Source organism: Scyliorhinus torazame, chromosome 21 (genome assembly GCF_047496885.1).
Source record: "Scyliorhinus torazame isolate Kashiwa2021f chromosome 21, sScyTor2.1, whole genome shotgun sequence".
NCBI classification, from domain to species: domain Eukaryota; kingdom Metazoa; phylum Chordata; class Chondrichthyes; order Carcharhiniformes; family Scyliorhinidae; genus Scyliorhinus; species Scyliorhinus torazame.
The window spans coordinates 17,825,070-17,842,072 of record NC_092727.1 but is presented as its reverse complement, the minus strand read 5'-3'; the positions used below and the strand labels follow the sequence as shown (position 1 = coordinate 17,842,072).

General features: G+C 45.9%; 1 protein-coding gene across 6 annotated transcripts in view; it reads left to right on the top strand.

Moving 5' to 3' along the window:
- Positions 1-17,003, top strand: part of LOC140398212 (cell adhesion molecule 1-like) — a 478,240-nt gene that overhangs the window by 400,525 nt on the left and 60,712 nt on the right. For all 6 annotated transcript variants that reach the window (XM_072486598.1, XM_072486602.1, XM_072486600.1 and 3 more), the window contains one exon: positions 6,329-6,495. In XM_072486598.1, the coding sequence (XP_072342699.1) occupies positions 6,329-6,495 (167 nt within the window). The remainder of the gene's footprint in view (positions 1-6,328; positions 6,496-17,003) is intronic.

Genomic DNA, 17,003 nt, shown 5'->3' with positions numbered 1-17,003 from the left:
AAATAGCAAGTTGAAGTTTTTCCTTGTGTTTAAGAGCTGTTTAACTCATAATTGTAAAGCTATTTTTTTTTTACGTTACTGTGGTTAATTCTGTGTTTAAATTAAAGTTTGTTTTTAAAATAAAGGGTACCTTATGGTCAGAGTCATCACTCCTGGGGGTGAAGTATCCTTTCTTCACAGTTCTACAAATTTAAGAATCACCGACACACCCACCTCGGCATTCATCGCCAGAGTGCACCCCACACAACCACCAACGCCGCAGAAATGTAGCCGGCATTCTTCCTCTTCTCCCCGCCTTGCTCCATGCGGCCCCTACTATGACCCACCCCTGGCATTGCCAGGGCGTGTCTCCCCCCTCCTAAATTTACCTCGAGGGATTCCCTCGACTACCTTGCATCTAGCCAAACCTTTTGTGAACATCGGCAAGGAAGGAATATTGAGTGAGGGGAAATGTAAACCATGGCCGTGAACCCTGTGACATTGCCAGCGAGGGGCAGGGAAAATCAGGAAACACAATCTATCTGGCGAGAATCGTGTTTCCCAATTATTGTGGACATTTCCATCCACTCCGACAATCCCATGGACGGCGAGTGTGGCCTCAGAATTGCCCCCCATACTTTTTTTAAATATTTTTATTCGAGGCGTTTTTATTTTCATACAAAACACAAAAACATACCAAGCGGGATTCTCCCGAATCCCCGCGATGGCCCAACGCCGGCGTCAAAAGCGGTGCAAACCACTCCAGCGTCGGGCTGACCGGAAGCTGCGGAATCATCCGCACATCCGGGGGCTAGGCCGGCGGCAGAAGGGTTGGCGCCGCGCCAACCGGCGGCGAAGGGTCGGCGCGAGTTAGCACATGCGCAGAACCGCCAGCGTGGTTCAGTGTACGCGCAGACCGGCCGGCGTATTCTAGCGCAGGCGCAGGGGGGTGTCTCCACCGCGCTGGCCATGGTGGAGCCCTACAGAGGCCGGAGCGGAAGGAAGGAGTGCCCCCACGGCACAGGCCTGCCCGCAGATAGGTGGGCCCCGATCGCGGGTCAGGCCACCTCCTACCCCACCCGGAGCCGGATCCCGCCGCGCGCCTCCAAGGACCGCACCAGCCGGCATACCAGCCAGGTCCCGCCGTGTGGGACCATGTCCAATCCACGCGGGACTGGCCAGAAACCGAGATGGCCGCTTGGCCAGTCGGGGCCCAGAGAATTACCGGGGGAGGGGGGGGGGGCGGGCGCTGCCAACGGCCCCTGACCAGCGCGATCCCCGCCCCCACCCAAAAACCGGCGCTGGAGAATGCGGCAGCCGGCGTCAATGCCAGGAGCATCCGGAATAAGGTGGGTGAACTTGCAGCATGGGTTGGTACCTGGCACTTCGATGTTGTGGCCATTTCGGAGACATGGATAGAGCAGGGACAGGAATGGTTGTTGCAGGTGCCGGGGTTTAGATATTTCAGTAAGCTCAGGGAAGGTGGTAAAAGAGGGGGAGGGATGGCATTGCTAGTCAAGGACAGTATTACGGTGGCAGAAAGGGCGTTTGATGAGGACTCGTCTACTGAGGTAGTATGGGCTGAGGTTAGAAACAGGAAAGGAGAGGTCACCCTGTTAGGGATTTTCTATAGGCCTCCGAAAAGTTCCAGAGATGTAGAGGAAAGGATTGCAAAGATGATTCAGGATAGGAGCGAAAGCAACAGGGTAGTTGTTATGGGGGACTTTAACTTTCCAAATATTGACTGGAAATGCTAACGTTTGAGTACTTTAGATGGGTCCGTTTTTGTCCAATGTGTGCAGGAGGGTTTCCTGACACAGTATGTAGATAGGCCAATGAGAGGCGAGGCCATATTGGATTTGGTACTGGGTAATGAACCAGGACAGGTGTTAGATTTGGAGGTAGGTGAGCACTTTGGTGATAGTGACCACAATTCGATTACGTTTACTTTAGTAAATGAAAGGGATAGGTATATACCGCAGGACAAGAGTTATATCTGGGGGAAAGGCAATTATGATGCGATGAGGCAAGACTTAGGATGCATCGGATGGAGAGGAAAACTGCAGGGGATGGGCACAATGGAAATGTGGAGCTTGTTCAAGGAACAGCTACTGCGTGTCCTTGATAAGTATGTACCTGGCAGGCAGGGAGGAAGTGGTCAAGCAAGGGAACCGTGGTTTACTAAGGCAGTCGAAACACTTGTCAAGAGGAAGAAGGAGGCTTATGTAAAGATGAGACATGAAGGTTCAGTTAGGGCGCTCGAGAGTTACAAGTTAGCTAGGAAGGACCTAAAGAGAGAGCTAAGAAGAGCCAGGTGGGGACATGAGAAGTCGTTGGCAGGTAGGATCAAGGATAACCCTAAAGCTTTCTATAGATATGTCAGGAATAAAAGAATGACTAGGGTAAGAGTAGGACCAGTCAAGGACAGTAGTGGGAAGTTGTGCTTGGAGTCCGAGGAGATAGGAGAGGTGCTAAATGAATATTTTTCGTCAGTATTCACACAGGAAAAAGGCAATGTTGTCGAGGTGAATACTGAGATTCAGGTACTAGACTAGAAGGGCTTCAGGTTCATAAGGAGGAGGTGTTAGCAATTCTGGAAAGTGTGAAAATATATAAGTCCCCTGGGCCAGATGGGATTTATCCTAGGATTCTCTGGGAAGCTAGGGAGGAGATTGCTGAGCCTATGGCTTTGATCTTTAAGTCACCTTTGTCTACAGGAATAGTGCCAGAAGACTGGAGGATAGCAAATGTTGTCCACTTGTTCAAGAAGGGGAGTAGAGACAACCCCGGTAACTGTAGACCAGTGATCCTTACTTCTGTTGTGGGCAAAATCTTGGAAAGGTTTATAAGAGATAGGGTGTATAATCATCTGGGAAGGAATAATTTGATCAGAGATAGTCAACACAGTTTTGTGAAGGGTAGGTCGTGCCTCACAAACCTTATTGAGTTCTTTGAGAAGGTGACCAAACAGGTGGATGAGGGTAAAGCAGTTGATGTGGTGTATATGGATTTCAGTAAAGCGTTTGATAAGGTTCCCCACGGTAGGCTACTGCAGAAAATACGGAGGCATGGGATTCAGGGAGATTTAGCAGTTTGGATCAGAAATTGGCTAGCTGGAAGAAGACAAAGGGTGGTGGTTGATGGGAAGTGTTCAGACTGGAGTCCAGTTACAAGTGGTGTACCACAAGGATCTGTTTTGGGGCCACTGCTGTTTGTCATTTTTATAAATGACCTGGAGGAGGGCGTAGGTGGATGGGTGAGTAAATTTGCAGATGACACTAAAGTCGGTGGAGTTGTGGACAGTGCAGAAGGATGTTACAAGTTACAGAGGGACATAGATAAGCTGCAGCGCTGGGCTGAGAGGTGACAAATGGAGTTTAATGCAGGAAAGTGTGAGGTGATTCATTTTGGAAGGAATAAGAGGAAGACAGAGTACTGGGCGAATGGTAAGATTCTTGGCAGTGTGAATGAGCAGAGAGATCTCGGTGTCCATGTACATAGATCCCTGAAAGTTGCCACCCAGGTTGAGAGGGTTGTTAAGAAGGCGTACGGTGTGTTAGCTTTTATTGGTAGAGGAATTGAGTTTCGGAGCCATGAGGTCATGTTGCAGCTGTACAAAACTCTGGTGCGGCCGCATTTGGAGTATTGCATGCAATTCTGGTCGCCGCATTATCGGAAGGATGCGGAAGCATTGGAAAGGGTGCAGAGGAGATTTACCAGAATGTTGCCTGGTATGGAGGGAAGATCTTATGAGGAAAGGCTGAGGGACTTGAGGCTGTTTTCGTTAGAGAGAAGAAGGTTAAGAGGTGACTTAATTGAGGCATACAAGATGATCAGAGGATTAGATAGGGTGGACAGTGAGAGCCTTTTTCCTCAGATGGTGATGTCTAGCACGAGGGGACATACCTTTAAATTGAGGAGAGATAGATATAAGACAGATGTCAGAGGTAGATTCTTTACTCAGAGAGTAGTAAGGGCGTGGAATGCCCTGCCTACAACAGTAGTGGACTCGCCAACACTAAGGGCATTCAAATGGTCATTGGATAGACATATGGACAATAAGGGAATAGTGTAGATGGGCTTTAGAGTGGTTTCACAGGTCGGCGCAACATCGAGGGTCGGAGGGCCTGTACTGCGCTGTAATGTTCTATGTTCCCAGGGATTCTCCGGCCTGGCGGGGGGTCGGAGAATCCCGCCCACTATCTTTATACAACTATCATATAATTGAGCAGTGTGAATCATATAATTGCACCACCCCACTCCCCTGACCAACCAACATGACCATTTAAGGATAACCAATAAAACCAAATAGTTATGACATAAAACAGAAAGGAAACCGGACCCCCCCCCCCCCCCCCCCCCACCCCCCTCGACCCCAAACCCCACCCGTTAACGTTCACAGATCCTTAAAGTAGGAAATAAACAACCTCCACCTGGAGAGGAAACCCTCCTCCGACCTTCGAATGGCAAACTTTATCTTCTCTAGATGCAAGTTCTGCCAGGTTCCTCACCCACCCTGCTGCTTTGGGCAGCTCTGAAGCCTGCCACTCTAGCAAGATCCACCTCTGGGCTCTCAGAGTGGCAAAGGCCACCAACTGAGCCTCTCTACCCAACTGCACTTCCAGATCCTCCGAAACCCCAAATAACGCCACCCATGGGCTCGTAGTCACCCTCACCCCCAAAACCTCTGACATGGTCCCCGAGAAGGACTCCCAAAACTCCACCAACTTCACGGTAGACCAAAAAAATGAGAGAATTGCGGCCCCTTTAAGCACTGCCACACTGATCCTCCACCTCCGGAAAGAACCAACTCATGCTCGACTGTCAGGTTCCCTCTGTGCACCACTTTAAATTGTATTAAATCTAATCACGCACAGGAGGATGTCACGTTCACTCCAAACCACCCCCTCAAATACCTCAGTCAGTTCCTCCCTCTTCCTCTTCACCTCCCCCAACGAGTCCCCGCCCCATCAGTTACCTGTAAATGTCAGAGGACCTACCCTCTCTTATCTCATCCTAGGACACAATCTCTTTGAGCAACAAAGGGGGCAGCAACTGTGGAAACGTAGCCAACTCCTTCTGAACAAAATCCCTAATCTGTAGGAACCGGAACCCATTCCCCTTTGGCAACTCAAATGTTTCCAATTTTGCCAACTCTGCAAACCTTCCTTCAACAAGTAGATACTGAAACAGCTCAATCCCCTCCCGCTCCCACACCCTATACGTTGCATCTAACCCTGCTGGGACAAATCTGTGATTGCCACAGATCGGTGCCCACAACAAGGCCCCCAAGCCTGACATGCTGCCTGAGCTGATTCCAGGCCCTTAACATTGCTACCACCGCCGGACTTGTGGAGTACTTAGCTGGCGAAAACGGAAGGGGCGCCATCGTCGGGTACCGCCGCCGTGCCCTCAGACCTGTCCCCCTACACGACATCTCCTCCATCCGCCCCCACACCCACCCCTCCTCCATGTCCCACTCCAGCACCTTCTCGCCTTTCACCGCCCGATATTACTTCAAAAAGTACGGCAGAGCCAGGCCCCCCATCCTCCTAACCCTCTCCTCAAAAGCCCTCCAAATCTGGGGCACCTTCCTTGCCCATATGAAGTCTGTGATACTCCCCAAAAAATGACAGTGGGCACAAAGATCGGGAGTTTCTGAAAAACTAACAAAAGCTTTTGGGTGAACCATCATCCTCACGGTCTGCACCCGCCCCGCCAATGATAATGGAATTGTATTCCACCTCTTGAAATCCTCACCCCCTTCACCAAATCCGGCAAGTTGCCCCCACCCCCCTCACTCCACAAATGGAGATTTTTCAATGTTCCTTTCTTCTCTGGCTTACGATACTTTTGTAACGGGCTGTCTGATAACGTTCAATTCCAATTCGCTGAGCTAGGTTCTAGGGATGTCCTCTTAATTGACAATGGCAGCCAGGCTGTGTCATCATTAATCTTCACTAAATAGCCTTTGCTCGTGAACAAGGTAATTAAATTTGTATCTATTCCCAAAAAGTAAGGAACGAAGCCCCCGGTCGATCGAATGAGGTAACATCTAGGTTCGAAAGCTGGTGCTGCTCATCCTGTGTGAGAAGGCTTCTGGGTAAAAATGGCTATGTGTTAACCTGCATCCATTTTCTGAATTCTGAAGTGTAATATCCTAAATGTATATATATATGAATTTTACTAATTTATTGGGATATTTCAATCACCGATATTAATGAGCTCAAAAGGTTTTGGATGTTTCCATCACAGATGTTAATTAGCTCAAAAGGAAAGAGCTAAGTGGGAGGGGAAGCTTGAAATTCTAGGCACACTATACTAAATTCATACAAATGTTGTTCCACAGACCTAAACTCACCTGGCAACGATTAGAAGAGGAAGTACCTGATCGTGCCATTTTAACCGAGAACTTAGTCCTCGAGTCTCTAAATAAAACTGACAATGGGACCTACCGCTGCAAAGCTTTCAATGATGTCGGGGAATCATATGATGATTATGTCTTGTATGTCTATGGTATGTATAGTTGCCATCTAAAGCTTAGGTACCCTTTCTTCTCTATCTCTCTCTCTCTCTCTCTGTCAGATGCTAGCCTTTTTAAAAAGCTTTTGTTGCTAGTAGCTTTTGCATGTTAGAAATGTAATTTGTTTTTTGAAGTAAATGAGAAAAAAAGGTAATGGAATGTGTAAAAATGACAGTAATTCTGAGATGAAAATGCTTCTAGATGCTTTTATTTACTCATCATTAATCTGTGCTCTTCAAAAGTGTGTTGTGTGTAATTGTTGTGTGGAATCCAGTACTTATTGTATACCACTGAATTTCGAAGCTCTGATGATTAATGCCCCACATGCATTAAACAAAGAACAAAGAACAAAGAAATGTACAGCACAGGAACAGGCCCTTCAGCCCTCCAAGCCCGTGCCGACCATGCTGCCCGACTAAACTACAATCTTCTACACTTCCTGGGTCCGTATCCCTCTATTCCCATCCTATTCATGTATTTGTCAAGATGCCCCTAAAATGTCACTATCGTCCCTGCTTCCACCACCTCCTCCGGTAGCGAGTTCCAGGCACCCACTACCCTCTGCGTAAAAAACTTGCCTCGTACATCTACTCTAAACCTTGCCCCTCTCACCTTAAACCTGTGCCCCCTAGTAATTGACCCCTCCACCCTGGGGAAAAGCCTCTGACTATCCACTCTTGTCTATGCCCCTCATAATTTTGTATACCTCTATCAGGTCTCCCCTCAACCTCCTTCGTTCCAGTGAGAACAAACCGAGTTTATTCAACCGCTCCTCATAGCTAATGCCCTCCATACCAGGCAACATTCTGGTAAATCTCTTCTGCACCCTCTCTTAAGCCTCCACATCCTTCTGGTAGTGTGGCGACCAGAATTGAACACTATACTCCAAGTGTGGCCTAACTAAGGTTCTATACACCTGCAACATGATTTGCCAATTCTTATACTCAATGCCCCGGTAAATGAAGGCAAGCATGCCGTATGCCTTCTTGACTACCTTCTCCACCTGTGTTGCCCCTTTCAGTGACCTGTGGACCTGTACTCCTAGATCTCTTTGACTTTCAATACTCTTGAGGGTTCTACCATTCACTGTATATTCCCTACCTGCATTAGACCTTCCAAAATGCATTACCTCACATTTGTCCGGATTAAACTCCATCTGCCATCTCTCCGCCCAAGTCGCCAAACAATCTAAATCCTGCTGTATCCTCCGACAGTCCTCATCGCTATCTGCAATTCCACCAACCTTTGTGTCGTCTGCAAACTTGCTAATCAGACCAGTTACATTTTCCTCCAAATCATTTATATATACTACAAAAAGCAAAGGCCCCAGCACTGATCCCTGTGGAACACCACTGGTCACAGCCCTCCAATTAGAAAAGCATCCTTCCATTGCTACTCTCTGCCTTCTATGGCCTAGCCAGTTCTGTATCCACCTTGCCAGTTCACCCCTGATCCCGTGTGACTTCACCTTTTGTACTAGTCTACCATGAGGGACCTTGTCAAAGGCCTTACTGAAGTCCATATAGACAACATCCACTGCCCTACCTGCATCAATCATCTTAGTGACCTCCTCGAAAAACTCGATCAAGTTAGTGAGACACGACCTCCCCTTCACAAAACCGTGCTGCCTCTCACTAATACGTCCATTTGCTTCCAAATGGGAGTAGATCCTGTCTCGAAGAATTCTCTCCAGTAATTTCCCTACCACTGAAGTAAGGCTCACCGGCCTGTAGTTCCCGGGATTATCCTTGCTACCCTTCTTAAACAGAGGAACAACATTGGCTATTCTCCAGTCATCCGGGACATCCCCCGAAGACAGCGAGGATCCAAAGATTTCCGTCAAGGCCTCAGCAATTTCCTCTCCAGCCTCCTTCAGTATTCTGGGGTAGATCCCATCAGGCCCTGGGGACTTATCTACCTTAATATTTTTTAAGACACCCAACACCTCTTTTTGGATCTCAATGTGACCCAGGCTATCTACACACCCTTCTCCAGACTCAACATCTACCAATTCCTTCTCTTTGGTGAATACTGATGCAAAGTATTCATTTAGTACCTCGCCCATTTCCTCTGGCTCCACACATAGATTCCCTTGCCTATCCTTCAGTGGGCCAACCCTTTCCCTGGCTACCCTTTTGCTTTTTATGTACGTGTAAAAAGCCTTGGGATTTTCCTTAACCCTATTTGCCAATGACTTTTCGTGACCCCTTCTAGCCCTCCTGACTCCTTGCTTAAGTTCCTTCTTACTTTCCTTATATTCCACGCAGGCTTCGTCTGTTCCCAGCCTTTTAGCCCTGATAAATGCTTCCTTTTTCTTTTTGACGAGGCCTACAATATCTCTCGTCATCCAAGGTTCCCGAAAATTGCCGTATTTATCCTTCTTCCTCACAGGAACATGCCGGTCCTGAATTCCTTTCAACTGCCACTTGAAAGCCTCCCACATGTCAGATGTTGATTTGCCCTCAAACATCCGCCCCCAATCTATGTTCTTCAGTTCCCGCCTAATATTGTTATAATTAGCCTTCCCCCAATTTAGCACATTCATCCTAGGACCACTCTTATCCTTGTCCACCAGTACTTTAAAACTTACTGAATTGTGGTCACTGTTACCGAAATGCTCCCCTACTGAAACATCTACCACCTGGCCGGGCTCATTCCCCAATACCAGGTCCAGTACCGCCCCTTCCCTAATTGGACTGTCTACATTTTGTTTTAAGAAGCCCTCCTGGATGCTCCTTACAAACTCCGCTCCATCTAAGCCCCTGGCACTAAGTGAGTCCCAGTCAATATTGGGGAAGTTGAAGTCTCCCATCACCACAACCCTGTTGTTTTTACTCTTTTCCAAAATCTGTCTACCTATCTGCTCCTCTATCTCCCGCTGGCTGTTGGGAGGCCTGTAGTAAACCCCCAACATTGTGACTGCACCCTTCTTATTCCTGATCTCTACCCATATAGCCTCACTGCCCTCTGAGGTGTCCTCTCGCAGTACAGCTGTGATATTCTCCCGAACCAGTAGCGCAGCTCCGCCTCCCCTTTTACATCCCCCTCTATCCCGCCTGAAACATCTAAATCCTGGAACGTTTAGCTGCCAATCCTGCCCTTCCCTCAACCAGGTCTCTGTAATGGCAACAATATCATAGTTCCAAGTACTAATCCAAGCTCTAAGTTCATCTGCCTTACCCGTAATACGTCTTGCATTAAAACATACGCACTTCAGGCCACCAGACCCGCTGTGTTCAGCAACTTCTCCCTGTCTGCTCTGCCTCAGAGCCACACTGTCCCTATTCCCTAGTTCTCCCTCAATGCTCTCACCTTCTGACCTATTGCTCCCGTGCCCACCCCCCTGCCATACTAGTTTAAACCCTCCCGTGTGACACTAGCAAACTTCGCGGCCAGGATATTTATGCCTCTCCGGTTTGGATGCAACCCGTCCTTCTTATACAGGTCACACCTGCCCCGGAAGAGCTCCCAGTGGTCCAGATAATGGAAACCCTCCCTCCTACACCAGCTGTTTAGCCACGTGTTTAGCTGCTCTATCTTCCTATTTCTAGCCTCACTGGCACGTGGCACAGGGAGTAACCCCGAGATTACAACCCTCGAGGTCCTGTCTTTTAAATTTCTGCCTAGCTCCCTGAACTCCTGCTGCAGGACCTCATGCCCCTTCCTGCCTATGTCGTTAGTACCAATATGTACAACGACCTCTGCCTGTTTGCCCTCCCCCTTCAGGATGCCCTCTACCCGTTCGCAGACATCCTGGACCCTGGCACCAGGGAGGCAACATACCATCCTGGAGTCTCTTTCACGTCCACAGAAGCGCCTATCTGTGCCCCTGACTATAGAGTCCCCTATTACTATTACTCTTCTGCGCTTTGACCCTCCCTTCTGAACATCAGAGCCAGCCGTGGTGCCACTGCTCTGGCTGCTGCTGTTTTCCACTGATAGGCTATCCCCCCCGACAGTATCCAAAGGGGTATATCTGTTCGAGAGGGGGACAACCACAGAGGATTCCTGCACTGACTGCCTGCCCTTTCTGGTGGTCACCCATTTCTCTGCCTGCACCTTGGGTGTGACCACATCTACATAACTGCGATCTATGACACTTTCCGCCACCTGCATGCTCCTAAGTGCATCCAATTGCCGCTCCAACCAAACCATGCGGTCTGTGAGGAGCTCCAGTTGGGTGCACTTTCTGCAGATGAAGCCATCCGGGACGCTGGAAGCCTCCCAGACCTGCCACATCTCACAGTCAGAGCACAGCACCCCTCTAACTGACATTGCATCAATTAATTAAAATTAAAAAAAAAAATTTTTGAATATTTTTTTTTTAAATTTCAAAGTTACTGTTGACTATCTGTTTCCTAGCACTAGATTTCTAATAGAAATGCGAAAGCTAAATATAGTACTCTCTGATCTCTGGCTTAGATATCCCTCTAAATTATAATTAAGTAATTATGTTTAATTAGTTACCAATGCTCAGTTTTTTAATTTAGTGTAGAATCCCAACCAGCCACTCAGGCCACAGCTTTTCTGTGATTTCACTTCAGTTTCCCCCCCGACACACACACAATTTGAAAAAGGTACAAAAGTAAAAATGCGTAAAAATCACTTACTTACCTTCTTCGTGTTAATAATAAAATATGGTACTTACCTCACACCAATGGGTTTTATTATTAGGTTAGAGGAGGAGGGCGGGTGGGAGACACTACACGTGTAGTGTCTCGGGTTTCCTCTCCACCAGAATTTATTGGTGAGGGTCTTCCCAGAGGTCCGCGGGTCGAACTTCCTGTTCCCGCCTTAAATACTAAAATATAAAAAAAACAGAAAAGAGGGACCGAAAACGGGACCAGGTAAGTGCTTTTAAAGCACAGACTTACCTCCCAGCAATCACTTCCGCACTGCCCCCACTGAAATTGACAAACCAGCTGTTCTCCCGCCGAAATCGACTGCCCGAAATCAACTTAAACACTTAACATTTTTCTATCTGCACTGATGTGAAACCCATTCCTGCCTCTACGTGCTAAATACTTAATCAAATGTAGCCCCTCCACCACCTTTTCCAAGGGAGTCATACCTCGTGGAAGTGAAGCTGTTTTGGGTGAATTGAAGGCTGCAACAAGTAACCTTATCAACACACCAAATTAAATTGGTGACCATGTTGAGCAAAATGTTGTCCATTTTATGCCTGGTTTTGGAAACCTGGAGCTTAACATCAACAGCATTCTATGGGTTATTTTCCCGCCGCAACTCCTTCAAAAATTAATTAATTTTTTTTTAAACCCCAAATTCATTCTTATTTCTGTCCTTTGAGTTAGAATTGAGTTCACGCAAATGGGATTATTGGAACCGTTAATCCAATATTTTCTCCATTTATCCCCTCTTGCCTTTATCCTGGAATAGGGAGGCACCTTCTCGCTGGTCACCATTATTGCTGCTTTGGTGACTAGTTCATGTGGCGGGCGATTGCCAACTTCAACTCATGTCTGTTTTATTCCCCAGTTGGGTTCCCCCAAACCAGCCTAGAATCAATCCGGTCCATTGCACCGATGGCAGATATATTGGAGTAACTGATAGTCCAATTCTAGTTCAACGATTGGGCCAAAGAATGGCTGCATCCAATTTACTTTTAGTACCATCTATAGCGGAAAGTCTTGACGCAGCAGTTAATTTTTATCCTTGCAAATGGTATTCAGCTTTTCATTAAACAGCCATCATGTTCTGAATCAAAAATCAAGTGGTATATAATAAGCTGGATCTTTGAAACCTAATGCATATATTGCATTGAATGTGTGCATGATTACATAATATGTTTCCTTGCGAGTGGCATGTACCCTACTTGTATCCTACCAATAGCATTTTGAAAAACGGTAGTGCAGTAATGCTGGAAAGCTCTCTAAAGGTTGTCGAATCGGAGCCAGGTGCTGCAGACGGAGAATACACTTCTTTGCGAATGTATCCCAATTTGAGGCAAGGGTAATTTTATGGTTAGCTACAATAAAGGATGAGTGTGTCCTAATAGATCATCTCCATGGGATTTAATTTTGGGCGGGAAAAAATGGTAAATCTCTTTGCTGAAATCTTCGCTGGAACCCTGAGCACCATCTGTCTATCTCCACAAATATAGTGGATTCTCTGGGGTGACGCCGATCACAGGAGCCATTGGAGCCCGCCTGCTCCACAGTATGAATGAGGTTAACCTGCAGTAAAGCCACGTTAGCGCTGTAAGAATGGGGTATAAACATGACAACTTATACAGCACCTTAATCATGGAAAAATACCCCAAGGCGCGTTGCTGGTTAGAATGACACAAATATAGACGGTGAGCAAAAAAAAAGGGAGATATTCCTTGAATAGAATATCAAAACAGGTGATCTGAAAGTATGAAATGCCCTCGCTGCTATAATGGCTGGGGCTGACACAGTCCGCAAATACAAAAATGCTGGCCTTCGCAAGACAGCCTGATCTATGTGTTGATATGCTTGCGGTGAATAGCTGTGAGTAGCAGACTTCTGGTTTTTGCTTCCACACCCAGCCTTTGCTACCTGTGTCAGTTAAAACAAGGAAATGTTATACAGCGACTTGATCGTGTAAGCCGCTCCCCCCCCCCCCCCCACTCACCTCAGCCTCTACGGTCTGACCATTGGATGACTTTTTAGGCCATATTTGGAAACCAGAAGAGCAAAACCCAGCCGTTGTTCAGCCCAACGGGAGGAATGGCAGGGAGCCAGCGTAGGCCAAGCACAATATTCTAATTGTCGTCATCTCAGAATATCCACTGCCGATTTTGTGAAAGAAAATAGTGCAGAGAGCACTCCATAGAAAAGTCCCAAAAGGGTTATAATAATAATAAAATAAAAATGGAGATGACCAAGCAGGTCATCCATAATCCATAATTTTCTCCTCTTGAACAGTACTGACAGTAATAGTGTGCCATCAGTAACATTATTGCTGTGGAAGTTTCTGTCTCCCTTCATTGTGGAGTTCAGCGTATCTACTTGAGATCAGCCTATTACTGGTTCAGTTTGCACAAATGAAATTCACTGTATCTCATAGATACGTTCCAATATCAATAAAAAACAAATGGCCAAAGAAATTTTACTCCCAAAGTACAGTCGACTGTAGAAATTGAAGAATTCATTTTGCTCCAAAAGCAGCTGGCAGCTGTAGAATTGGTAATTGGGAACATTCCTTCTGATCTGATCTCTGACTGAAATAGGAAACCGTGCACATTTTAAATGTAAGAGGACCAATCTAATGGGATGCAGTCTGGCAGTAATGTTTCAATGGGTCTCTCAAAGAAATGATATGGCGATTGAGCTGGAACAGACTGCATGGAATAATATAGTTCATTCCAACTCGTTCTGTTTTTCAGATGAGTCTTCCTTCATCTTGTAGTCACTGTATTATAACTGAGTAATGGTCCATTGGTAATTTAAGAAGTTTATATTCCATTGGTTTCTCATTCCAACTGAATTCAGTTCTACCTTTTTGCCCAAACTAAATCATAATCACAATAGGTTAAAATGAGAGTCCTTCGCAGTAGTTGCAATGAATTATGCCCCTTTCACTGATTGTCAGTGAGTGTCCAGTCATCATGTAACTGATGTTGTCACGATAAAATTGAGCAGGCTCCTCCTGCCATTAATTTCAGCAGGAAGTGTAGCGTTTAAATGTGGCTCATGCTGTTTCAGAATGAGCCCGTGTCATTCATGGTTGGCTGGTAAAATGCTTGCAGACCATTTCAGACCAGCTCTCCATTTCCCACTAAAACGTGGCCTTGGCAATTCTGCTAGTCGCACAGTGGACCCACAAATGTGTTAACGTTGAATCCCAGGCAGCGCTAGAGACTGCACGAGCTCGGAGACAGAGGGTTTATTTTTTTTTTGTACTTGGTGAACTCCTGGGAGTGACGGCCCCTTAGGAACCCTCCTCTCCCCACACAGTAACTGTGTGATTTTAACCTCTCTCTTTGATTACTCTTGCATGATGGATGCTCAAAGCTAATTTAACTTAGTGCATGTCTGATAAAACCAATAATTTATACAGTTTAGTCCTAAGAGACAGTTTGCAAAATAGGCAATTTCAGACTGCGAATCAGATATGAATTCTGCAGTCCGTCTTGAGCAGTGAGGTGTCATTTAAATCAGCGCTGTCACCGTTGGTACTCCTTATGTGTAAAAAAAACTTTGTTCGAGAGAATTGCTAACTGCATAGCCTTCTATCTCTACCTTTCTGTTCATTTAACTTTTTTAAACGAGCATCGATGACAGCGCCAGGATTACTGACTAGGGAGTGTTACTAAGCTAGCAGTGTGAGCAAGTTGAATTAACATCACGACAGAGATGATCATTAACCCAGTGGTGCTCCAACTTCAATTGTGCATGTTAATACCAGCTCACTCATGCTGTTAAGCTCAGTAACTCCAGCATTTCATCCCCCCCCCTTCCCAATGCCATCAATGCATGCTGCTAAAACAAATCAAAGTAAAGCTAAGGTAAATTATTCTTTTCAACGATACCATTTTTTACAATGGGGGGGGGGCAGGGAGAAGAGGCAGTGTGGTTACGTGCAGACCTAAAATAAATCAGACCTGTTGTAGAGACAACTGTCATCTGACATTAAATCCAACCCTCTTGTCCCAATTTGTGTTAAGCGTGCCACACTGTTGGTACAATCCATGGACTGATGCAAATGTTAACAATTTATTTGATGCGTTCCAAGGTTCTTTGATCTCTGCTACCTGTGGAATAAAACTTGCACACATTCAGAGAGATTCGATTTATTTATTGCTAATTGTTGTCATTATTAAAATTTAATGAAAGTAACATGCGTGAATAATTTATGCCAAAATTGGCATTTGATGCGAACAAATGTAAATGTAACTTACCTGTTATTTAAAAAAATTCAATTCACAGCAAGAGTCAGGCAAAATGTCACCAAGAGCACTTTGTTTAATTAAAAGCGTTTGCTTTGGATACACATTCAGCACAAGGACATATTAAAGATGCTCATCTTTTCTGTATTGAGTTTTGCAGCTGCTGTCCTATTGTAGATCTGTGTTTCAACTCTTATCATCTGTTTTCATAGCATTAATGGCACATGCAGGAGTTTCAATTTTAACCTGTGAGAAAGCAGCAATGCTTCCATTCATTCTGTGCACATTTCCCATCTCTCTGCAAATTGAGTTGCTTTCACATTATGTGCAACACCACAAGCACAGTGTTAATTCTTGTGAAAGTGTTCCTCACACGGAGGAGCCTGACCTATTTATAGGCGCTTTCTATTTCCAAAGGGGAATGCCCAAGAATTATAAATGTTCTGCTTATATAAAAGGGGTATTAATATTTTAGCGAAACAGTGGTCAGCGGGAGGAGGACAGTGGTTTGCATAACTGGTTCACTGCCAGATGAGACTGATTGGATGCAATAGGCATCTTCGATTCGGAGAAATGTAAGTCGTTGTCAAGACAGAAATTCAAATTTGCAGCATGAGCAACCCATAACCCCTTCACGAGTTTCCTTCTCCCGTCCATGAAACTCCTGCTGTGCGGCAATTCCCACTTTCATTTTTAATTTGAATACGTTTTGGGTCAATTTCATGTTTTATTTTCCCCTGTTAGATAAAACAACCACTCCCTCCCGCACCCCCCCCCCCGCACCCCCCCCCCAAATCATATGTGTAGCGGTGTTTACTGGTCCGGGTGATGGCTTTTTCAAGAAACGTCTAATGACCATCCCACTGTGATGTGGTAATTCACTACCAATGTACCATGAGTTATTTCAGTAACGTAGTGCTTTATGCTGGTAGCAGAGGACATGTGCCAAGACCCTGGACGTCTGTGGGCGATTTGTGAAGATGGTGTAGGAACTTCACAGCAAGTGCTGGGCAAAAGTGCAAACAAATTTAGAACAACTTTATTTAATACTTTGCAATTGAAACTGGAATACTCGCGTTTAGCTAGACGTGGATGGTGGAATAGTGATAATATCACGGGGCGAGTAATCTACAAGCCTACACTAGTTCAAACCCCTTCATGGCAGCTGTGAGAATTCAAATTAAATTAATTAATGATCTAGAATAAAAAGCTACTCTCAGCAAATATGATGAAACTCCCCGATTGTCTTAAAAAATCCAACTGGTTCACTGATATTCTTCAGGGGAGGAAGCCTGTCATCCTTATCAGGTCTGGCCTACTTATGACTCCAGACCCATATCAAAGTGGTTGAAATGGGGTTGCAAGCGAGTCCGTGGTAGGTGACTGGCCACAGCCGGCAGAGGGCAATTATGAATGGGCAGTAGATTCTGGCCAGACCAGCAACGCTCACATCCCAGTACATAGGGAGATGGATTTCCAGCATTAACATAACAACAAAGAACATTCCCCAGAAAACCATGAGATTTCAGAAAAATAACATTAATGCCTTCCATGATTGCCTTTTGACATCTTCTATTTTTTGTCCATTAAATATCCCCCTGATATGCTGTGGGTCACCAGTATTACCGT